Genomic DNA, 24,995 nt, shown 5'->3' on the forward strand with positions numbered 1-24,995 from the left:
TTCCTTGATCTGTAGCATGCTTTAGAATTCACTGATACTATTTTTCTTGCCTTTGCTTAGGAAAAGTAACTGCAGTGCCCTTTGTTCTAGGAAACAACTGTAACTGAAAAAATTAAACTACTTGAGAGCTCAGTTATTGACTTTGTGGGTTCCAAGGAATTGTATCTCTCTGCTTTAGCAATGTTACATTTCTACTAATATGATACAGAACTCTGCCTGTTACCCTGAAAATAAGCAGATCATGCATTTTTAAAGCTTTAGGAGACTCACAAATATTAGCATTATTAGCTTGTGGATCACGCCCTGTGTAATATAACAAAGATAACTTATGGATTATTAAACTTTATATATGAGCATAAACTTTAGACTGTCAGACTTAACTGGGAAAAGTTAAGCACATTTTTCTATTTTAATTTTCTAGTGATAAAGACTGGAGAAAGTGGTATGACTGTTTTTAGACTACTTACCAAGGAAAACCGTTGGGCCTGGGTTCAAGCAAATGCACGCCTGGTTTACAAAAATGGGAGACCAGATTATATCATTGCAACTCAGAGACCTCTTACGTAAGTGGCTACCGACCAGATCTTGCAGACTCCATTTTTGTAAATAAGATTAGCTAGTATAATATATCTACCGAAGATTAATAGTTATAGTTGTCATATCTTACTGGAAGAGAAGTAGGATAAATACCGAAAAAAAAGTTACTTAAGCAACTTTGTTTCTCTCCCCACTCCCATCTCAGCTAAAACATGACTTTTTGCATTAATTTATAGGACTGGCATAGTTTGTTGTTTGTTCTGTGTGCCTGTCTATGGAAGAAGGATTTGATTCTTAACTATCTCACCCTAAAATTTTACTAGTGTTTGGGTTTGAAATCATGTATGCTTCAGAAATTATATTGCACGCACACACACATTGTTCACCTTCTGACACACAGCCTAGCTACAACCAAATCTGTTATTTTGAAAGTCCTAACTGTTTTCCCCATCAGTTGCTTCTCAGGTCTGTTCAAGTATTTGAAATAGTCTATTATAGCATTAAAATAAATCCTAGCCATTTTACTCTTGTGCAATTACAACAGTTAACATTCTGCTTTTGGTATTTTGAAATTCAGAGATGAAGAAGGGGCTGAGCACTTACGGAAGCGAAACATGGAGCTGCCCTTCATGTTCGCTACAGGTGAGGCCGTGTTATATGAAGTGACGTTTCCCCAGCTTGGCTTAATGGATTCTTCTCAGGCAAAGGTTAAAAGTGGCATTGGAAAAGGAGCTGCTTCCAAGACTGCACTGCGCAAAGAATCTGTTGATCCCAGTTCACTTCTGGGGGCAATGTTGCAGCAGGATGAATCTGTGTATCTCTGCCCACCTGCTTCAAATAAAATCTCCTTTGAAAGGAATCTTTTTGTGGACACCAGGGATGAACTGGATAATGTAATGGCCAGTGATTGGCAGGAAAATATTTTGCCAGTGAGGAATAACAGCATCCTCAAACAAGAACAGACTGAGTGCCCCCAGGAAAATAATTTAATGCTTCCTGAAGACAGTATGGGTATTTTTCAGGATAACAAAAATAATGAACTGTACAACATCATGAAAACTCTAGGTGTTGACTTTGAAGATATAAAAAGTTTTCAGCAAGATGAAGACTTTTTTAAGAATGAACTGTCTGGTGTGGATGACATTAGAGACATTGATATAACTGATGAAATCTTGACCTATGTTCAAGAGTCCTTAAATAAGACTGACCTATTGTACTCAGGTTGCCAGCAGCAGCAGCCCATGGTTCAGAACTTGGCCTGTTTAATGCAGCAGCAAGCAGAGCATCAGCAACTGGACCATCAGCAGAAACAATCTGTGGTGGAACAACATCAGCATCAGCAACAACTATGTCAGAAAATGAAATGCATGCAGGTCAATGGGATGTTCACAAACTGGAATTCTGTCAGCAGCATGTCCCTGAATCCTTCACAGCAACAGACACAGCCATATGTGTTTTCCAGCATGCAAGAAATAACTCAGGAGTTCCCTTACAAATCTGAAGTCAATGCAGCAACCTATGCATGTAGGCAGGAGTTTATTCCCTACAAGCAGCCCACCAGCATGGTTTCACAGCTTTCAGATTTTACGCAGATAGACTTCCCAGTAGGAAGTTTTGACCGATCAACTTATTCCAGCTCTTCTGGCTTAGAGGATTTTCTCAATTGCTTGCAACAAGTCCCTGAAAGTCAGGCCTGTGGAATAAACTCTCAACAAGTTATAGTAACCCCTCAGACGTGCTATGCTGGTGCTGTGTCAATGTACCAGTGTGTATCTGAAACTCAGCCAAACTGTACAGAACAAATGCAGTACAATCCTGTGGTATCAGGACAGCAAGCATTGTTAAGCAAGGTATGGAACATACATTTCTAAAGTAGTATTTTGGTGTTTTTGACTTGTGAATATTGTCTGGCTGGTTTTGCATGCAACAAGAAACATGAATTGTAGAAAATTTTGGTTTGTGATTTACAAGTCGTATGTTGGGGCATGCTCCCTGGCTCTTCCTGCCATCAACAGCAGCTTAACTAATTGGAAATTAACCAGAAAGTAAAAGTTTAGTATTACATCAAAACTGAGAGTTCTGGTTTTTGATTCTGGTTTGTCAAGTGAGAGACAAACCAGGAGGATCAGTTTGGCTGCAAAGCTAAGGTTTTCATTTCTGGTGAATGTCTGGTTAAATTAGCTTCCCCCATTGGTGGGCAGAGCCAAGAGGGAACAGTATGGCATGTTGGTGATAATAAGAAGCCTGGATTCTTTGCAATTCTGCCTGACTGTTACCATGAAAAGCTGTTTTTGTCAGTGTTCCAAGAGTCTCTGTTATTAACTGCTTTTAATTTTAACCTGAGTCATTCTTTTTATACAATTGTTAAATTATATTTCAGGGGTCATTTGTGGGATTATTCTGAGAAGTACTTAGCTGGAATTGTTTGTTTGTTTTCCTGTTCGTCTGCTCCAGTATTTATATTCTTCAATAGGCTATTAATTCTTTAATTTAAATGTAGTATCTCTGTACTTCACAACTTAGCTCATGGTCCTCATGGTGGCAGAGATGTGCTTTAATATTTGATTTATTTTCTTCTCAGTCTCCTTAGTATCCTCACCTTCTTTTAGATCATTGGCATTGTGTAATTATACTTGGATGATCTGAAATTATATTTATTTTTTCTTGAAGAATCTCAAGTCACCATTTTCAATCAATTCTAAAATTCTTATGAAAGTGTATATGGACTTCTACCTTTATTATCAAAGGCACACAACAATGTTTTTATAAATATTTTGTCCTCACTTTCAACAGAAAATAAATTAAGGCATATTAGCAGATAAAAGTATTCAATGAATGTTTAAGGACAAACCTAATTAATATTTGGCATAGTATTAATTTTAAAACAGTATTGAATGCAGTATATTGTTAGAAAGAGGGGTTTAAACCATATTTGTATCTATGTGACCATGCTTTCAACTTGTTTAATGATGTCGGATTAGTTTCAAAGACTTGCTAAACAATATGTTGGTCATAGAAGGGCAATCGTAGTGCTAGTCTTCAAATTATTTGTTAATGATCGGAAATGTCATGGGAAAGAAAAGGAATTCTTCTTTTAAGTGACTTTTTATATGAATTTGTGACTAACAATAGTAAGTGAATGTAGGTCTAGTGACCAAACTTGGTGACAGTATCTCTCTGTTTACTGTATACTGTCATAAGGATTTATCTGAAAGAGCCACTGTATTGAGAATCTTGCCTTAAGATTAGGCTTGGAAGTTATGACCTTTAGATCATATTAGCCTCCATAATTCTAGTACCATTACTATACAGCACACAAAAGTAGTGACATTTATTTGCTATGATAAAAGATAAACTTTAGATCAGGAAAGGGCAAAATAAAGTTCTTGATCTACTGTTTAGTTGGGTGATTTACCACAGAATTTCTGACTCTCAATTGTGTGAAAATACCAGCAACACAGTGGCCTCACAACCCTAAATTGTATTATGGGAGACGGGGAAAATATACACTGACAATTCTGTAGTTCTAAGTGCATAACTTTTTTAAAAGCCTTTGGTTAGTGGGTCTTAAAGAGGGCAGTCTTGAGACCTAGTCAAAAACAGATCTCAGGTTTGCTTACCCTACTGAAGATGTATGGGGAAAATTGTGTTTTAGCTACTTATCCTGCTTACATATTTATTTTCAAGTTTTAACATATTGTTATGTTAAACACAACTGGAATTTATCCATACTATATTGTATTTCAGCAACAAAAAATCATCATGTATAATCCATAACCTCTTAGTTTTAGTCTCAAAGGTGCTACAAGATCTCTCTACATACTGATTCTGCAGACTAACACAGCTGTATCTTTGAACTCTTAGTTTTTAGGCAGGATGCTTAGGTTCTCAGACTCTTTAACAGAACATCTCCAGTTTGTTCTTAGGTTGATGGCTGTCACCCATAAGATCATAGAAGAGTCTTATTTTTTAAAAAAAGATTCAATCAAGTTTGCTTTGGTCCAAACACACTTCAGAAATAACCCAGTTTGGAACTGCTTTAACTGCCCTGGCTCAATGTTAAGGAATTCTGGGAACTGTAGTTTTTATGAGGCATTTAGCCTTTGCTGTCAAAGTGCTCTGGTGCCACAATAAACTGCCTTTCCCAGGATTCCCTAGTACTGAGCCAGGGCAGTTAAAACAGTGCCAAACTGGATTATTTCTGTAGTGTGTTTTGGACCATAGTTATACAAACGAATAAGAAGTGTCACAGTACTTCTGTTCCTTTGGAGACTTGCCAGAGTCCTAGAATCTTGGAAAGATTATTGGACGTTTTTATTCAGGAGGCTGGCATAAGCTAAGGAAAAAGATGTGAGATGGAAAGAACATATATATCCTTATTTTTCAGGGAAGGTACTGTATAGTTTTATGAATGGTCACTAGACTTTTATAAATTATGACACTAGACTTGGCCTATACTATTTTCAGTGCTTTGTTTGGCTTGTTGATCTCCATGTAGTCTCTTCTTAATTTAAGGGATAATTCCAAATAATTTCAGTCTTTTTTGAGGACTTGTCACGTTCATCCTGTTGGAATAAGTTTTACAGTGGGCATCACCTCTTATGTTACATTGTCTAAATTAATTTCTTAATCATGGTACCCTTCAATGTACAGAGAAAATTCTTCACTTTCCTACCATAATCGCTTCACTGAGCATACTGTCTATGGGTTGCTGTGCCTGCACCCACAGAGAATAGAAATATTCATGTCTGTAAATCAGTTTGGAAATGTATCTTATTTGGAAGCTACAGCGAAGGGACCTGTTTAATAGCATTAATGAACAGTATGGGCATTGCCCAGTTCAAGTGCTGTTTCCATGCATGGAGATTTTTGTAGAGTCAAAGAATTTCCTCCCATATGTACTCTATTTACTTGGAACATAGATGGATTGTATCTAGCAATGATGCTAGCTGGCTCTTGTTTACTGTATTGGTTCTTTAGATAGTAGGTTTGAAAAAGCCTGCTTGATTTGCCTGTGTATCTGTCATGTAAATAGTTGGATGTTTGCCATTGTTCATCTCGCTCTAATATGTTCACTGTTAGATATCTTCCCAGCATGATTCTTGCACCTAGGGTAATATTATTTGAATGTTGGACTGCAAAACCTTATACTTAATAGAGCTAAGTTATCTGTATTTGTTTGGCTATTACAATTTTTAACTAGTTTAGAGCTTTACAGTTTATTTTCTGATTCAGTATTCATGTGAAACAGAGATCTCCCCAGGCCTTCAAGAATTTCCCTATTTGGCCTGGAATGAACTTGAAAAAGCTTTTAGAGTAGAACACCAGTGAAACAAGTGAAATGAATGATTCAGGCAAGAGATGCTGAAACTTCAATTATATAAACAGTGGGAAAATCTGGAAAAAACAGCCTTTTTCTTGTTACAAAGGACAGATGACCATGAAGACATTACAGTTAATCCAAATACATATATTTTTATTCTTTCCCTAATAAGATGCATTGAAGAGGGAGAAATAATCAAAACTGTGCTATTTCTTCCAATGTCCTTTATTTGGTTTTTGTTTTGTTTTGTTTTGTCCAGAGTGACACAGACTGTCAAAATTACAGGGAAAGCGCAGCTTGATTTCGCAAATGCTAGATTTTAAGAGGATGTTACATTATGTTACATTATTTAAACCTGGGTTATATTGTAAACTGTGTTCTGGATTGTGATTTGTGAGTGTAGTTGAATGGCTGGAACATTCATGGCAAGTAAGAGGTTTTACTTTCAGTTTGTGAGATGTTACATGTTCTAAAACCTGTAACTATAATGTTTAAAACTAACATCATAACATTTGGGTTTTCAATTTAAAATTTGAAATGGGATCAGTGGTACTTTCTCAAAGGATGTTTTCATGAGCAAGACAAGTAAAATAAGAGCAGATGCCAGAGTGCACTAAAGGCACGTGAATGTCTGCTAAGTACTATAAAACAATATTATTTCATATTTCATATACAATAGAGGCAGCATGGTGTAGTGGTTTGAGCAATGGACTGTGACTCTGGAGACCAGAGTTTGAATCCCAGCTCAGCCGTGAAAACACACTGGATGATCCTGGACAAGTCACACACTCTCAGACTCAGAGCATGGCAATGTCAAACCGCCTCTGAAGAAACATGCCAAGAAAACACCATGATATGGTTGCCTTAGGGTCACCGTAAGTTGGTTAATGATTTGAAGGCACACAACAACAATTTCATATAGAATAATTTCAGATTATGCAAATGATATTCTCTAATTAGTTTATTTGAATGACTATTCAAAGTCACAATTCACACAAGATAATTTTAGAAGATATTTTAAAAAGCAAAGTCATCATCATTGTACTTTTTGATAAGAAAACTTTGGTGTCTGAGCCAATCAATTTGGTTGTGAATGGGTCATCTCCAGACAAGGCGCCAGATTGGTCACCGGTTGTTCCAGGTTTGACCACATAACACCAATCTTAAAAGATCTTCCCTGGCTGCCTATTTGCTTCTGAGCACAATACAAGGTGTTGGTAATTACCTATAAAGCCCTACATGGCTTGGGCCCGAGTTACTTGAAGGACCGCATCTCCCCATATAATCCGCCCCGCACTCTCAGAACAACCGGGAAGAACTTGCTCAAAGTCACTACTTCGAGATATGTTACTACTTCTCAGAGGGCCTTTTCAGTAACGGCCCCCAAGCATTGGAATAGTCTTCCCGAGGAGCTCTGTCACATTACCTCCCTTGAACTGTTTAAAAAGAGACTTAAAACCTTTCTCTTTAACCAAGCATTCCCCCATGTACACTGAAGTTATGTTCGATCCCCTTTTCTCCCTCTCACATACACCTATGAATTGGACTTTAATTGTATATTGTAATTAATGTAATGTGCTTTTAATTTTATGTTGTTTTAATAATTTTACTATGTACACCGCTTTGATCACTGCGGAAAAGCGGTATAGAAATAATAATAATAATAATAATAATAATAATAATACTTATAATTATTACTATTATTCCATATATTTAGTGGATTTCCAAGGTACATGATTGGTTAGTTTGCTACTTTTTTACAATAAGACTTCCAAAACATCTTGATCAAGATGTGTTCTTGTTAGCTTCCAGGACTTATGAAATGGTGAGGGTCTCATCTAGTATGCGTGGGGGAGGGATGACTTTCCTGAGATGTAAATAGTTCAAGTTCACCATAATGTGCTTGGCTCTCATTGCTTCCTACATTCCATTGGGCAAACTGCAGGAAAGGAGGGGACACCTTTCCATTTCATTTCTCCAGAAACCAGTATTTTTCTTCTCCTGCAATAGAATAGGTTGGGACTGTCAGTCTTGAAGCTTTTAATATAGTACAGTATAATAAAAATAAATCAAGAGACTGAAAAAGAGCAAAGGGACCTTTACTCCTTCCTCCTTTTTGAAGCTATCTCTTTCCTCCAGATATTGGTAATGCTGTCAGTGTTCTATCCTAGGCATGCTGGATCCCTGAAAAGATACTGAGAAGACACTGTAGCATTTTGTTACAGATCCACATTAATTTTATATTCTAGTTCCAGTTTAGTTCTTCAAGTGATGTCACATGTAGTCAAAATAACAATAGTCATACACAAGAGAGATGCAGACTGGAATGGAGAAAAATGAAGTACAGTACCGGGAAGAGGGAGTGGAAGCAAATGGCTGAAAAAGGAGGATAGTGGAAGAAAGACATCAATATTAAAAGTTGTGAGAGAACCATCTAATTGGAGAAGACATTTGCTGGTTTACTCTAGAAAGCTATTGTGAAATGTCTCCAGGGATGTAAGAAGGAAATAAATGGAAAAATTCAAGCTATTAATAAAATAGGATTGGACCCTACACTCCCAAGATCTTCAGCTTTGTAAGCATACTTAACATGCGCAGAACATTAATTAAAGGTTAAGGGAGGTAGACTGTCATTGAGATCATTACTTCCATGGAAAGGGGTAAATAAAATCCTCCAGCTTGCTGCCTCTCAAATCACATCCAGAGCCACTGACATAGGGAAAAGAGTCTTAAGTTTAGAAATTCCTCAGTTAGGGGAAATGGACAATGAAGTAAGTGGTTGAGCCACTTGATTACTATTATCTCAATATAATGCACATATGCTTGGGAAAATCCCACTGAGTTCAGTAGCGTTTCCTCCCAAGCAAGATATGAAGTACCAATTTAACCATTTCTTTGGCATCCTTTTTGGGAAAGGCAGTACTGTATGTATTTTGCATGTTGGTTTTTTTGTCTCCAGTTGACTGAAAGGGAAAGAAGTTTGCAGGAAAGCTAGGGGTACTGCAAGAATGCTAGAACATTGTTTAAAGTGTATACAAACTGATTCATTGTGCCTACTTATTTGGCTGAAGCATTGTTGAAAGTTTTGAGCCCTGATATCATCAAATAATGAACAAAGAATGGCTTGGAATCGTTCATTCTTTATTCAGTGAGGCTTTATTGCCACTTTTTAATGCTAGATGCTTGCAGATTGTTTTTGTTTACATCATCTTCTTAAGCATTGCCTAAACACTCCTTGCATCCCGAGAGCAAAAAATAAAATAAAAAAATCTCAATTTGCTCATTTTTTCTTAATTCCAATTCTCTCTTCTTCCAATATACTAAGTGCTAGAGGTCTTTCTAGATCATATCTTTACTTGTAGGCTTGTGTGAAAACTAAGGGTGCAAACCTATTCCAGCTGACATATGTTTAATCCCCATTGTACCTACATTTTAAGACATTCATAGGATTTCATTGTGTACGTATAATAGCTGATCTCTGCCTCTTCTTCATTAGTACTGTTAAGAACTGAAACAAGAATGAAGATCTCTATTCTGCTCCATTTCCACACCCTATACTTTAAATCTAAGTTCACAATTACACTTAGTATCCAAACAAAAATAAGCTCTGATATTTTCAAAACATACAGGAACAGCTCACTGCCGGGGTAACATTTTGGAGGGGAACATTCCTGCTGGCTCTTGATGCCTTGGCATTCCGATAGAAAGAGAAAGGAAAGAGAGATAAAAGATATGCTCCCAACTCTATTTTGCCAATGGTTTATTCAGTTTTAGGATTGAGCAGAAGTTAGGAGCAAGAGCATATCTCTCTGCAGAAAGGACAATGAAACATAACAAAAATATAAATCCATTTTGAGTAAGCATAGACAGCATAGTCTACCTTTGATGCAGCTTCATGATGTATTCATGTAGCCAAACAAGAAACCCATCATGTTTTTCTGAAACATTCCATTTTGCCCTCAGAATTTTCAGCTAATAAATAAAAGTATTTAATAGTCATTAGGAATGATGTTCTTGTCCTATTGAACAAAACGATGAGCTGTGGGGTTGGGGAGATAAATATTCACTTTTTTTATTCTTCAGATATCTGTTCCTTGATTCAGGTGTTCCCTCGTGTTTCACTATTTCTGTTTTATCATACTGGGATATATTATGCATATTCAGGGAGCCTCTAGAGAGGACAAATGTCTTGGGAAGTTGTGGCATTTGTTCTGTAGTTCTCAGGGTTTTAAAAAAAAATCTTTTTGTTATCTTGAATGATTTTCTGGAAATTGCTGACACTAGCCACAACATTTTAACCCTCCTATCCCCCGTGGGTTTCTTTAGTAATTCTGAGAAGTGTAGGAACATTGTTTTCTTCTTTCTTTTTTTGGAATTGTTTTTTGAGTTGTAGTTACAATCTATCAGTGATATACTGTATATTGAACTTGAAAATTTTAAATCCAGAGAGGATAAAATTTGCCATAGAGCCACCTCTGCATACCGTGCCTCAGTGTAAAAGATCCCTACTAGAGATCCAAGATATTGCTATAAACAGTCCACAGAAGGAATGAGACAAGTGGATGTGGAGGTGACAACAGCTGGCAAAGCTCAAGGGGTTCAGTCATGAGAACTAATGCTTGTTTAGGTCAGTCTGAAATAGAGCTTGGGTATGAGTGCTTTCTGTTGGGTATTACAATGAATTCTACTTATTTTATTCCTAATTCCTACCAGTTTTTATTCTTGTAAAAAAGTAGAGGAAGCTATCAGAAAGTTGAGAGACCTGGATGTAGAGTTACTGTCATGTCTAGAACAGGAATGAATAAAAATATTGTAGGCTCATATCTTGATTTTCACCACTGATGGTTCTCCCAGGAGTTGAGCCATACAAAAATAGACAATATTGTGAGGAAATGAAGAAAACTATTGAAGGAGGACATACATGTGAAAATTGATTATAGCAATAGCACTTGCATTTCTATACCGCTTTATAGTTCTACACACTCTCTAAGCAGTTCATGTTATTTGAAGTGTGAGTGCTTCCCACAAAATATTCCAGAGTCAAAATAAGCAATTGTTTTTCATGCTGTATCTCTGTATCTCATTTATTAGGAGCCTAGTGGCACAGTACTGCAGCCACTCACTCAAAACCATAAGGTTGCAAGTTCAATATCAGCCAGGGCTCAAGGTTGACTCAGGCCTGCATCTTTCCGAGGGGCAATTATCTTACAGTTGTAAACCGCTTAGAGACTGCTTAGTTCAGTACAAAGTGGTATATAAATGAAGTGCTGTTGCTGTTGCTATTGGTTGGTTTTTTTAAAAAGCAGTCTATAGTCCATCAAAACATGTGCTGTAATATATTTGTAAGCATTACAAATGCCACACAACTGTTTGTTTATGAAAAGTAATAATTTCTTCAATAAAATTAAATGGATTTCTGAATAAATGTATGTTACAGTATGACAGCATATTTATACCAGTTGGCTAATCCTCCAATTTGCTGATATGCATACTGTCAAGACTAGTTAAACTGTTCCAGAACTCTCACTTGACTTTGTCTACATAATATAGTATCATTTCTGGATGGGCGATTTCTTTAAAGTCAAACAGAGTACAGGCCTAACTTTTGATCCAAGCTTACAATATACGGAATATAACCATTGAGGAACTCAATAAATTTGCAGAAGGATGGTGTACATCTTCTAATTAGAACAAATAAAAATACTTTTGTAAGAGACTAGATTATTTGAAGAGCCCTTGGTGGTGCAGTGGTTAAATGCCTGTAGTGCAGCCACTCACTATAAGGTTGCGAGTTCAATACCAGCCCAGCTCAGGCTGGACTCAGACTTGCATCCTTCAGAGGTCACTCAAATGAGTACCCAGCGTGTTGGGGGCAATTAGCTTACAGTTGTAATCCACTTAGACTGCTTAGGTGGTATGAAGCGGTTTATAAATGAAGCTGCTATTGCAATTGCAATACGTCTTACATGTTGTATGACATTAATCTACTCTATAGCAGAGTAATAAGGCCCTCTTTTAGATTTTTATAGAGCAGCTGAGTTTTGAAAACCTTTAAAGGCCTTGAAGAAATAGAATAGTAAGGCTTTTACTTCATAATTAGCCAATGTATTTTTTGGGATGGTTTCAGTATGACTCCCATTCCATGACATCTGGGTTCTGTTGGAAATCTATATTTGCAAATACCAGCCGATATGATTGAAGGTTCCTTGAATTTCATTTTTACAACTGGTTCTTTATAGTAAAGGGACTCTAATTGTTTAAAATGGCAGTTTGATGTTGAAAGTGACTGGTACTTCAAGGGTATTTTGTGAAATACTATAGAGACTAAGTTGTTTAAAGGAGAAAATATCAAAAATTCCATCCAAGACCCTTGTATGAGCCTGAACAGCTCTTTGGATCCTAGCCTAAGCCTGCAGTACAGGGGGGAAAGGCTTGTCTTCAGTAGTTAAAAAGAGTTTCTGGCTCTTGAAGCATACATAGCACATAGGCTGCAGCTGTTTTACTGAGTAATCCCCAAACGTTACAGGATCTAGAAGCCAAATGGACATTTATTACCTACCATGTGCGGATGGGTTTTTTCCCCAGCATCTTTTTTGAATTGCAGCCCACAAACAAAAGATTTTTAGAATTAAAGGTTCATAGTTAAAAGTTTTTAAGCAAAGGCTAGACTTGCATCCACACTGTAGAAATAATCCAGTTTGACACCGCCATAACTGCCATGGCTCAGTGCTATGAAATTCTGGGAACTGTAGTTTTGTGAGACATTTACCATATATACTCGACTGTATGTATAAGTCGACAGCAGGTTTTGGTGGTAAAATTCTGGATTTTGATATGAACCTTGGATAAGTCGAGGGTAAAATTTAGGGACATGCAACAAAGGATCTAAATGATGATGAAGCAAAGGAAAACAGTGCCAAAGAACCTATAAAATTATGGCAGGCATAACTGTTTTGGCTCACACTAAAAGCTGGATGGAAGAGAGAGCAGAAGGAGGTCAGTGCTTCCAGGACAGATTGCACTCTTCTTGCCTTTCACCAGAGGATGGTTCCCTTTTTAAAAAGAGTTTAAGTATAGTAGTTATGTTGACTCATGGATAAGTCAACCTAGGTTTTTGGGGTCAATTTTTTTGACTAAAATTTCTAGACTTATACATCAGTATATATAGTAGTCTTCTCTGTCAGAGAGCTCTGGTGCCACAACAAACTACAGTTCCCAGAATTCCCTAGCATTGAGCCATGGCAGTTAAGGGGTTGTCAAACTGGATTATTTCTGCAGTGTGGATGCAGCCTAGATGGCCATGTATCAGGAATTTGGAAGCAGAGTAACTCCTGCATTGGCTCAGTGACCTCTAAGTCTCCTTCCAGTTTAATAGTTTTGGGATAGACTCTCTAGAATGGTTTTTCATAATCTGCAAATGACTGCTATTGGAAAAAAAGAAGTGTTACAAGCCAACTGAACTGGCATGAACTGATTTGAATTACAGCCTGTCATTCTAAGCCCTGTCGCTATTGTTCTTTCATGAATGTTTCACATTGGCTGCATCCTCACTCCATAAATAATCCAGGTTGCCTTTGCTTTAAATGCCATGGCAGAATGCTATGGAATTCTGGGATTTGTAGTTTTGTGAGATAACTAGAGAGTTCTGGTGCCACACCAATATGCAAATCCCAGAATTCCATAGCATTTAGCTGTGGCAGTTAAAAGGTGTCAACCTGAATTATCTACAGTGAGGAAGCCACTGACGTATTTTTCAAGGTTCTCTGTTAAATGTTTCCTGGGAATTGCAGATATTGGGTTGAACCCAAATTAAGTTGCATTTAGAGTCAGTGAGTCTTGAGTCAGTAATCAGTAGCTTTACATTCAGTTCAGTGGGAGCTACTGACATTCTGGACCCAACTCTTTGCATAAACCATTCTGGACACAACTCTCTTGCTTAAGCAGTGAAGTGATCTTTACTGCATGCAAAATTGCATGTTTCCTTTGTAACCGGATGCAGGTTTTTAAATCACAAAGAGGAAGCTGTTCCTTTATAATAAGAGTTGCCTTCTTTTTCTTTCCAGTTTCAGAATAGTATAAATGGAGGAAACCTCAACGATGCATATCCACCACAGTTAGATGTCAACACCCAACCAGAACCACATCTTCAGCCTCTTCATCATCCAACAGAATCCAGATCTTTCTCAGATTTGGCATCCAGTGGTTTTATGTAGTTATACACCAAAATCCTGTGGAGCATTTAAACCAAGACTGGATTACTGAATGGAGATTGAAAATTGTGATTGCACTTAATATGCATGCATTTAGGATTTGTCATCCAAAACCTGATACTGTAGGTGGAAGTTGGAGCTGTTATGGCCTGAAAGTGTGCACATGTAATTTTCAGACAGTGAAAATATGCACTATTGCAATATTATTAACTGCATCACATTGTAGAACATAAGATAAGGCAAATGGTTTTATGGTTTAGAAAATAAAATGGGCACTTTGACAATCTTATTTGGAATGACATAGGAAAATTTCTTTTAGAAATTTAGGCTTTCTTTAAACTGATGCTCTAAACAGAGGAGTAAATGAAGCACTTAGTTTTGTTGCAGATTTGCATCTTTCTATCACTTATCTTATTTAGTAGTTTAAAATTTGTCCTCTTATTTTACATTTCAGGTTCCAGCACTTTAGTAGAAGGTTTGATAACAAGGACTTGATATGCAATTCTAGGTTTTGTACAACCAAATCCATTGCATTCCTCCTTTACAGTTAGCCTTAAGTGCCTCACAACGTAGCTACCTTATTTCTGAAAGGAGCTTGTAGGAAAACAAAAGCATTCACTGTAAAAAAAATTTGGTCATCCATATTTCTGACAATTCAGTAGTTGCTTTGATTTTGTTATTAAAGCTAGAGACCTATAAGCAGTATGTTCCTTCTGTATTAAATGTAACATTTCTTTCCCTCTAGAATTTCAGATGCTTCTGTATGTACAGTTTTTCCTTTTGTTAAAGACTGAGACTTGGTTTTGTATTTTGTTGCTTTTTTAATTCTTCAGGTAGAACAGGGTAAAAACAGTTATCTAGGAGAAACCTGTCTCCTTTGGATTAGTTCTGAATCTTAAATACCGAAGAAGGAAAAGAAGAAAAAACATGTGCCTTATCTTGTGTTACAACACTTGTTGAATGGTCCTTTTGAAAAGTACTAGGCTGCTCTATGCAAATACTTCCATTTGAAAATGTTATTGAAAGAGGTTGACTATAAAAGCTCATGAAAAGCAATGTCTCAAATAGTACAAAAGTTTACTTTTGTGTAAATTTCTACACTGAGGGTCAGTTTGGATTGGCTTGCTGTTTTTCAACTGTTCCGCTGGGGAGAGGGGTCTGTTGTTATTAAATATCCCTGACAATTGCACTCTAAAGGAAAAAGCTATCTTTCTATGTGTGTGAATTCACTTTAAATGTCTTTGTTCAAGAGATAATACTGAAAATTTATTTTAGTTCAAATTTAGAGAAGAACTGTCCTTGTAATAAAAAGGATAATTTAAACTTTGTTTTTAAAAATGGAAAAACATTGTATTGGATTTTTATCTGAAGATTTTTAGAACAGTAGACACCAGTGTTTGGTGTGTCAGAGTAGTGTAAATGTGGGAGGGAGGGGAAATGTACAGGTTGAAATGACTGAATACCTTTATATGCTGTATATTAATGTGTAATAAGCACCATTTAATGTCTTTTGTAAAATATTTTAAACAAGTGTCATACCGTACTATTAAACTGTGTATTACATACATATGTATACTGTAAATGACAGAGTATAGGTTCTTTTTAAAAAGGAAAAAAAGAAATAAACCAACTCCCTCCAGGAAGGTGTTCAGATTTTTGATCAAAGAGAAGTTTCAGATGATTTTAAAGTGTAACCTACAAGGAATATTTGTAATAGCACGGTTGTATATGTCATGGGAGGTGGCTATTAGTTTATCAGGCACTTGGAAACCTAACTTTTTAAAAAAAAATACCTTCAGCATGTTATAATCTTGCTTCCCCAAAATGTGTAATGTTGTCCTTATGAAAAAGATGGTCAGGTAGTTTGTAGAATTTCAATTTAAGGACCTAGCTCTGCTTTTGAAATCATTAAAAAGGAAATACCCTTTGATTACATTGTATGTTCAGTAATAGTTGTAAAAAAATGTAACGTTTGGCCATTATGTCCTTTAAGGTTTTCGGGACTTGGCTTTGGCCATCACTGAATCTTCTTGTATAGTAGACATCTGATCCTTTCCTAAACTTTTCTGTGGTCTTGTTTCCAGTTTCTCTAGGGTTTTTTTCTTTTTGAAAACAGTATCTGATTATTATTATTATTTTTACCAGCGTAATGTTGACAATCAGTAGTTGTACTGTAAAACTTAAAAGGTTCAAAGGGATAATGTAACTTTTTTTAGAAAAAGAAAAAAAAAGTTTAAAAAAACACAACAAATAAAGACCTGTTTATCATATCACTTCTGCTAAACCAAATATTATCCCATCACTAAGTGCCAAGGATGCAGTACAGACAGGTGTACTGCGTTATTGTAAGCTAGTTTCATTCTGTTATGCATAATATCAGCTTCTTTTTTACATTAGCTGTGCCTATATACAACAAACCTGTGTATTGGTGGTGCACTGTTGATCTACACCAAACTGTTATCCTCAAAAGTGATGAATTTCTGAGGTTTTTATCCCTCCACTCCCCTGCCCCCAGTTCCAAGCAAATTACTTCCTAGTTTTAATCAGTATTACTTCCCATTTTTGTAGATTATGCTACAGCCTTTTCTCTTTCCTACTGTCCCCATCCCCCTTTTGTCATCTGTATTTTATGTCATGCAATTAATTTCTTGTGTGTTAGGGTATGATTTTTATAGTGCTTTTAATGAGCTTCAGTAAAACTTGTAAAGCATAATATATGGTAATAAAATATCACCTGAACAGAAGTGATAACGCAATTTCTTTCACAGCATGTCATACTTGACTTCTGTCATTATTGAAAAATACAGTCAAAGGGCACTGTGTTACACGACTTTCTTTTTAGAAGCGCATTTTCCTTCAGAACTTTAAAAGTAGGCAAATTTATTTCCTTCACAAGATACAGCACTTCATAATGCTAAATCCTGCAACCTCCTTAAGCTACTGCCACACTGCAGAAATAAAGCAGTTTGACACCACTTTAATTGTCATGAGTCAGTGATGTTTTGAATTCTGTGATTTGTAGTTTTGTAAGATGTTTAGCCTTCCCTGTCAGAGAGCTCTGAGCCCCACCAAAGTACAGATTGCAAAATCCCATAGTATTGAGCTGTAGAACGTAAAATGGTATCAAACTGCTTCATTTCTGCAGTGTGGCATTAACCTTAGGCTGCATCTGCCTTGCAAAAATAATGCAGTTTGACATTGTTTTAACTGTCATGGCTCCATCCCATGGATTTGTAGTTTGTCCTGGTATTTGTAGTTTGTTGTGGCACCAGAGCTCTCTGACAGAGAAGGCTAAATATCTCACAAAATTGAGCCATGGAAGTTAGTGTGGTGTCAAACTGCATTAATTCTGCAGTACAGATGCAACCTCAGATACATGTCTACAGTGCTAGAAGTTCAAATAATGGAGCAGAAAAGTCCTTATTTTGCTTTTTTTTAAAAAAAAAAAATACAACTATCTGGCAAGGAAGTGAGTACAGGAAATTTTGTATGCAGATGTGTTTTTCTAATCCTGAGTTACACTTTTCTTCATGATGCTTGACAAAAACATTTTTGTTACAGCAAAAAGGATTTAATGCACAACTGTAGGCTTTTGTCCACATATCTCAGTCTGGACTGAAAATAGCACGCTAAGATCCTTGATACTCATGCCTAATTCCTAGGGCAGAAATGTGTATTCTAATTGGTAGATTAGGATCACATACAAAAAAATGGCTGGCCCAATGCTGATACAATTTGATGTGCATAGAAATCTTTTAACTGAGATCATAGTGTTTTGGAATAATAATACTTTCTACGTTTTGTATTCTTCATTAGAACTGACATCTGAATCTCAACATTTCCTCCTTGCAGAAATGCAATCCTTATGAACACTAACATAGGAAAAATACAATAACATCTAAAATCGACAAAACAGTGATACCTTTATTGGAACAATGAAATGCAAAAAATACATATTGCAAGCTTTTGAAGTTTCATTGGTTTCTTTATCAGATGTTTAAAATCATACAGGAGAAAATGAAAGAAAAAATTAAAAATATGTTAGGTTTTTCTTATTGGAATACACACACACACACACACACACACATTTTAAAGCTATGGATGGTTGAATCCGTGAATATGGAGGGCTATCTGTACAACGAACCTGTGTGTTAGTGGTGCGCTGTTGATCTACACCAAACCTACCCTCAAAAGTGATGATTTCTGATGTTTTTATCCCTTTTACATCTGCTGTGATATCTTTGGGGTAACCATTTGATGCCAGAAAGTTGTGGATTTTTTTATCACTGCTAATATATTCAAGTGGTTCAACCTTGTCATTGCTGTAAACCAATCTGAGATGTGATGGCATAATTCAGATTAGTGTCAGTCTGAATTACGCCATCACAATTCACTTTTTTGGGTCACTGCAGAATTCAGGCAACTTGTGAAATCCAGCCTCAAAACCACCTTTTCTCAGTTCGTTCATTTCCTGGTCAGTGGAGAGCATGAGAGCATCAAGCAAGCGCCTAATTATTTTCCTATAGCTGAAGTCAAAGCAATGTTATCATCTGCAGGGACCCCCAGAGTCCCTTGTGAATGCTTATTGCTGTGCATCTGCTATAAGAAAACAGCTGGACACTTGCCTGCTGCTCTTTTCCTTCTCTTATCAACTAGGAAATGAACCAGGCTCAAGGGGCTGCAGCTGTGAAAAGAGGGAGGGTATATGGAGCCTATCATAGCTCTGCCTCGTGGCTTCATCTCCCAACGCAGGACCACAACCGCAGTATACTGAATCAGACTTCCATTTTTCTTTTGTATAATAAAAGATCATTTAAAAAACATTATTATTTGCATTCTCCTTCCTATTTGTTTTGCTCCAACATATCTGGCTGCTGATAAAGAATAATGCCTTGCTATATTGCATTTTGTCCCTAAGAATTCATCAGCTGCATTTTGTTCTTGCATTCACAGAAAAATCAATACTGTATCTGCCACGTTTTGTTTCTTAATGCTACAATTTAGCATTCTGCTATTGAGAGGAATATTATGCACTGGATTTTTAGGTCATGCATAAAATAGCACTGCACATGTAGGCTCATTGGAATTAATAAACAAACATTTTTTGTATACAGATAGGCATTGATCTGTTGCAGTTTTACTTTTTATCAAGGGATATGCCAATATATCAAGCATTCAGCTGTGCATCACAGTTCCATGAGCTGATTTTTGCAAGCAGTCATCTGCATGTGTGAGGCAGGCATGCAGTATTTATGAATGGCAGTCGCTTTCTTTGTCAAGAAATCAGTCCAAAGAATACATACACTGGGCAGATTGGTGCTAAATTTTGTTACATGTAAGAATTAAAATTAAAAGGTCGCTCTTGGGTTTTCAATTAGCTGTATTGATACAAATAGAAACGGAACTAATAAGCAGTTGTTCACTGCCAAGAAGCTCTGAGCCTTTTGGAATGTGCTGTGTGTACATTTTTGTTCAACTTATCCACAAGTAAATTTCTGAGACACGCAAAGGCTGGGAAGCACATATCAGCCTCTTAACGGCCTCCTCTGGTTTTAAGTATGATAGGACAAATTCTGTCCTGTTCTGACTTTGCATGTGGGTGACTTTTCTCTCTTGGATATATTGCCTGAATGGCATTGCCTTGGTTGTGCTTAAAGCTAAAAATCCGTCCTCACAATTCTGATAATGCATTGTGCTGTGTAAGTAGAGCAGTGCAGAATTAAATTCCTCCAGTCATACAGAGCATTTGCTGATGAATAGCGTTTTAAGTTTAAAGTGGTAGTACTTATAATTTCATTCCCTCACCCCAACTATGCACCCTTGGTTCTCACACTACATCAGGTGAGCCCTTTTTAAAAGAACATGAATATCAGAACACACCCCTTGAATGCTCAGAATTATCCAGAGCACATAGCAATGTGCTTTATGCAACCTAGGGAAACACCCTAATCTCAGGTTATAATTTAAAGTGGCAGACAGCAAGAGCAGAATCAAATAAATATAATTTACTTTCTCCTTTATTGTAGACATTTTTCAGAAAAGTAGTGGAATTTTTTAAAAGAAGTGTGTAGATAGCTTATTTTCCCTCTGGCTTTCTGCCCTTTCATCCAGTTCCACTTTCATTACTTCGGTTCCTTGCCCTAGAGGCCAAATCAGAATGCATTTAGCTCAATCTGCAGTTTTTTAAAAACAAAACAAAGCAAAAACAGAAAAAAAGAGGCTGTCAAAAGGTGGCAGGTGAATTTTGAATTGGCCTACCTAGGGAGATACTTTAGAAAACAATTTATTTTCCCTTTCACTGTCTGCAAAACCAAGGGCGTCACACCCACACACTAGGCCAAACCCTTTTTTGGATACGTCAAAAAATATATATATATCTGTGTGTAGCAATATTTATTTATTCATTTGGTCCATTCTGATTTTACTTGATTCACCTTACTGTGGAACTTCAGAGAGGTCTTTGTCTTGTGAGGTTACTATTTTTTAAATTTTTAGCTTGAATTTAATTTACAAAGTAATTAACAATCGAAGTTAAAGAAACAGAAGAAAAAAATGGGAAAGGAAAGACATGCAATGCCGAATGTAATGAAAAGAAAAGGGGGGGGGATCTAATTTTAAAACTAAAGAGTCCTACTAAAAATTACTGAAAACTACCATATATACTCATCTATAAGTCAAAAAATGTCAGCCCAAAATTGGGCTCCAAAATCCTAGGTAGACATATATACAGGTGAATACAGTAATACTTCTTCGTGAGCCTTGGGAAAACTGTAGAAGGGAGGGAGGAGATAAATCGGAGGTCTCTGTCCCCCTTTTTGCAAGCCATCAGCCTTGGAGAAAGTTTTGGGGAAGGGAGGGAAATTGGAGGTTTGTGTCCACATTTGGCATGCTCAGACTGTGACCCTTGGGAGAGGTCCAGAGAGGGAGAAGGAGGGAGCTAAGTAGTGTTCTTTTCCCCTTCCATTTAGAACCTTTGATACATGCCCCTGGGTTTGACCCTTGACGTATCCACGGGTCATATCAAAATCCATGAATTTATCCCTAAAACCTTCCCTTGACATACATGTGAGGTCGACTTATACAAAAGTGTATACAGTTGTAACCATAGATTATTACAGTGTTAGATTTTTTTTTTTTTATTGCTGAAAACATCCACAGTTTCCAATCTCCCATGCCCCCTTCCCAGACTCCAGGTTTGGAGTACAGCACAAATAGTGAGGCAGACGAAAAAGTTGGCAGAGCTGAATCTCAGGACCCAGAAGCAGAACAGAGGGTTGTGTCCATGCAGGAGACAAATATGGATACACCCCAGCAGCCACAAGACACGGATACAAACCAGACAATACCAACCGCAAGTGAATGCAGACAAAAAAGAGGTTTTATGTGGTAAGGAGCATATTTATAGAAAACACTGAAACCAGGCAACATCTGTGCGAGTCTACTAGAACATAAATATCCCAGCAGCACCTCCAAAGGTCATTGCTGACTATTGATCTTTTCTGGCAATTGCAACCCACTTTGCTCTTGACTCTCAGCTTGTGATTCCAAAAACTCTGCTTCATGCGTTGACCTTCTACTGATACACCTTTGGATTACCTCAATTGATTGCCTTCCCCTACTAACCCAGACTGACTTGACCCTGAGAAATGTAAAAATGCTGAGAAGGAAGCTCTGGTAAGGCAGCTTCACAACCCTATTGAATTCCTTTCTCCAACTGACTGCAGAGACAGGACACAATCTTTCAAAAAGTCTTCAGTTGGCTTATGCTTTTAGAACTCATGTTAACTTGACCATTTGGGCTAACTCAGCAACCTTAACAGCAGTGCTTCAGTTTGTTTCCAGGTTTGAGCAAGCAACATTGCTACTGTTGTCATATATTGAAGAAGTAATCCATATACACTGTCCAGTTCTTTATCCACAATGCCTAACAGGAGCATTTCTGCTAATATCTAGCTTTAGAAAATTTTGGATTAATTTATTAATCTTAACTAGTAGCTTTTTGCCTTCTTCCAAATCTACAACATGCGGTAGACTTGACAGTCCCTACAATGATCTTGACATCCCCTACAATGATCTGAATCATTCTAGGACATTTTTGACAGCTTATTTGGGGTTAGATAGCATCATTACATCATCATAGACAGGTTTTCTATGAAACTATTGCACAGAGTAAATTTTACATCTTTCAACTGCATTTTCCCCCATACATCCAAATGGATATTATGTCCAAAATGTTGGGCTTACCTTATCATATATTGTTTTACAGGTTCATCTTCTATATCTAGTTTAAAAAGCCATTTACACACTTTTTAAAAAATTACATGGTCATTGGCTTTCCACAACTCTAAATAAAATGCATTTTAGCTAATGGTTGGCTTTACTATTCTTATCTTGATTGAATTTGTAAGTTCCATAAAAGCAAACCATTTAATTGGCTTAACTGGAACTTCAAAAGGTAGATTTTGTTTGATTGGAATTAGAGCATTTAATTGGAATTGTGCTCCCCCACAACCAAAAATCTGGGGCAAGGCTGAAGAAAAAGTCCCCCAAAATGGCCACGAATGGATGCAATGAGTAATTCTGGAAACGTTCTTCTTTCTGTGAGAAAGACTTTGAAAATCACACAGAAATATTTTCTGCACATATTCTGTGCAGATTTTTTTTTCTGTGCAGAACATGCACATTTTTTTCACTGTGCACCTTGTGGGCAGTAACCTAGCTGCAAGGTACAGTCCACCCACTCCAACTGCAGACTTGCCATCTGTGGATTTGGAGAAGGATAGTAGGACCATAAAGAGATATGAAGAACAAAACATATGAAGAAAAGTTAAAAGAGCTGGTCATGTCAGAAAGCTTGTTTTCTGCTCCCCAGGGGGTAAGATTTCTGATGGTTTGAAGTTACAAGAGAGTACATTTTGAACATTAGAAGGACAGTAAGAATGATTCGGCAATTGAGCTGATTGCCTAAAGAGGTGGTGGATCTCTGTCTTTGGATGTCTTCAGAAAGAGGCTAGGCAGCTACCTGCAGTGTAGATCCTACTCTTTATGGGATTTTGGACTTCAGCTTCCAGAATCCCAGACTATTGGCCAACATGGCTGAGGCTTCTGGGAGCTGAAGTCCAAAATCTCTTAAAGGGCACAGTTTGGGGACCACTGTGTCTAGCTGGAGATCCAGGGGTGGACTTGATGGTCTATGAGACCCCTTCCAACTCTGTGAATCTTTAGACCACTGTCATGTGGCACCAAATCAGAAGTAAAGAAAAGAAAAGAGTGCTAGAAGCAGTACTTAATTGGGACGTCCGGAGGACGTCTCATTTTAAAAAAGGGGCGTCTCTTATAGACGCCCCTGTACGCTCCGTCCGTACAAGATGGCGCCGGCCCTTCTCTGGCCGGCGCCATCTTTAAGTACTGGACGCATAGCGTCCAGACGTGTCGCGCCGCTGTGACGTAGCGAGCGCGCCCCTGGCGCCTCGCTACGTCGCAAACATGACTTGAAAGAAGCGCCATTTTGGAGCTTCTTTTTTTCGGTCCGCGCGGGAGTCGGGCCGTCTGAAGGCTCCGGCTCCCCCGCGGACCTACTGCGGCGCGGCAGAGACCGCCGCAAAGCGCCGGTCTGTACACCCGCCAATAGAAATGTTTTCTTTGTGCTGTGGAAAACTGGCTAGGGGCTAGCTTTAAAAGCATAATCCAAATAATCTCTAGTTAGAATGAAAAGAAGTTAAGTGAAATACAGAGATTGTCATGGAGAAGTAGACAGAAGTCTATGTCTCCATGAGAGATCTCTGTATTTCACTAACTTTGGCTGTTTCATTCTGATAATACCAAGTGGTGACCATGTATAAAGCACTGGATGTACGGGGGGGGGGGGAATCCATGGTTTCTGTTAGTATGCTTCCTTTTGAACATCACACACACACCAGTTCCATTCAAGCAACTGTTGCTGCATGGAAGTATGTACCAGGGGCAGGAATCATCTCACTCCCCAACATAGCCAATACTGAGGAATGCTGAGAATTGCAGGCCAACAGTGTCTGGAGAGCCACATGATTGCTGCCTGAAGCAGAAGAAGTCAGAGATATGTACTTTAGTCCAGCCCCTCCACTCCCTGCCCCGCTTCACCATTCCCTACCACACTCTTGTTGCAAAGGAGTTGTAAGTGCATTTGTTTGACCACAATTAGAGAACTCAGGATCAGAAAGCCTGATCAGTTGGAGCTTGTGATCACATGGATCTATAATCATACTCAACCAAATAAAGCTTTGGCTCCCTTTCAAAATTTCACTGTCAACACAGGGATGTTGCGTAAAGAAAAGGCTGGGCTGGGTTGTGTATTCCTGAATCGTATTCGTGTAGAACAAGGAATGCCAGAACAGCTCTGCAGTTCCATAATTTACTTTCATTGCTTTCCCCATGCCTTGCATCTCTCTGTGAGTGCCCTTTCATTTACTTTAGGCTGAAATCCTGTACTCATTTACCCATGAGTAAATCCCTGTTGAACTCAACAAGAGTGGCTTTTTGGGATTATAGAAATTAGTTTCAATCCCAGAAGACAGGGTTTATTTATTTTCCTTTATTGTAGCACTCACAACCATCCTCATTATTTACCTGATATGACCCTGTAGGGATACAGTAGATTGTAGACCTCAAATAAAAAAGTTAAATATTAAAATACCTGTTAGATTGCTAAATGCTATGCTGCCATGTCTGTTTATTGTTCTGTCTCTTTTTAGGACATGAACTGTATTTCTACATTCTTTGGAAGCAATAGCAAACAAAGACTGGTTAACACATGCACCGTCTGTTCAGTAGTGTATCAGATTTTGGATTTTTTGTGTGATTGAACCATCACAAATCTGACATCACACAAAAAAAATCTATATTATATGATCTCACCTCAAATGCAGTTGTTGCTGATCAGCAACAAC

At 37.6% G+C, this 24,995-nt stretch overlaps 1 protein-coding gene across 1 annotated transcript in view; it reads left to right on the forward strand.

Moving 5' to 3' along the window:
* The window catches only part of AHR (aryl hydrocarbon receptor), a 78,436-nt gene extending 61,610 nt beyond the window's left edge, over positions 1–16,826 (forward strand). Inside the window, exons 9-11 of the mRNA XM_042473436.1 lie at positions 422–563; positions 1,115–2,387; positions 13,924–16,826. Of these exons, the coding sequence (XP_042329370.1) occupies positions 422–563; positions 1,115–2,387; positions 13,924–14,073 (1,565 nt within the window). The 3' untranslated portion in view covers positions 14,074–16,826. The remainder of the gene's footprint in view (positions 1–421; positions 564–1,114; positions 2,388–13,923) is intronic.
* The last annotated feature ends 8,169 nt before the right edge of the window (positions 16,827–24,995 follow it).

Source organism: Sceloporus undulatus, chromosome 6 (assembly GCF_019175285.1).
Source record: "Sceloporus undulatus isolate JIND9_A2432 ecotype Alabama chromosome 6, SceUnd_v1.1, whole genome shotgun sequence".
Taxonomy (NCBI): domain Eukaryota; kingdom Metazoa; phylum Chordata; class Lepidosauria; order Squamata; family Phrynosomatidae; genus Sceloporus; species Sceloporus undulatus.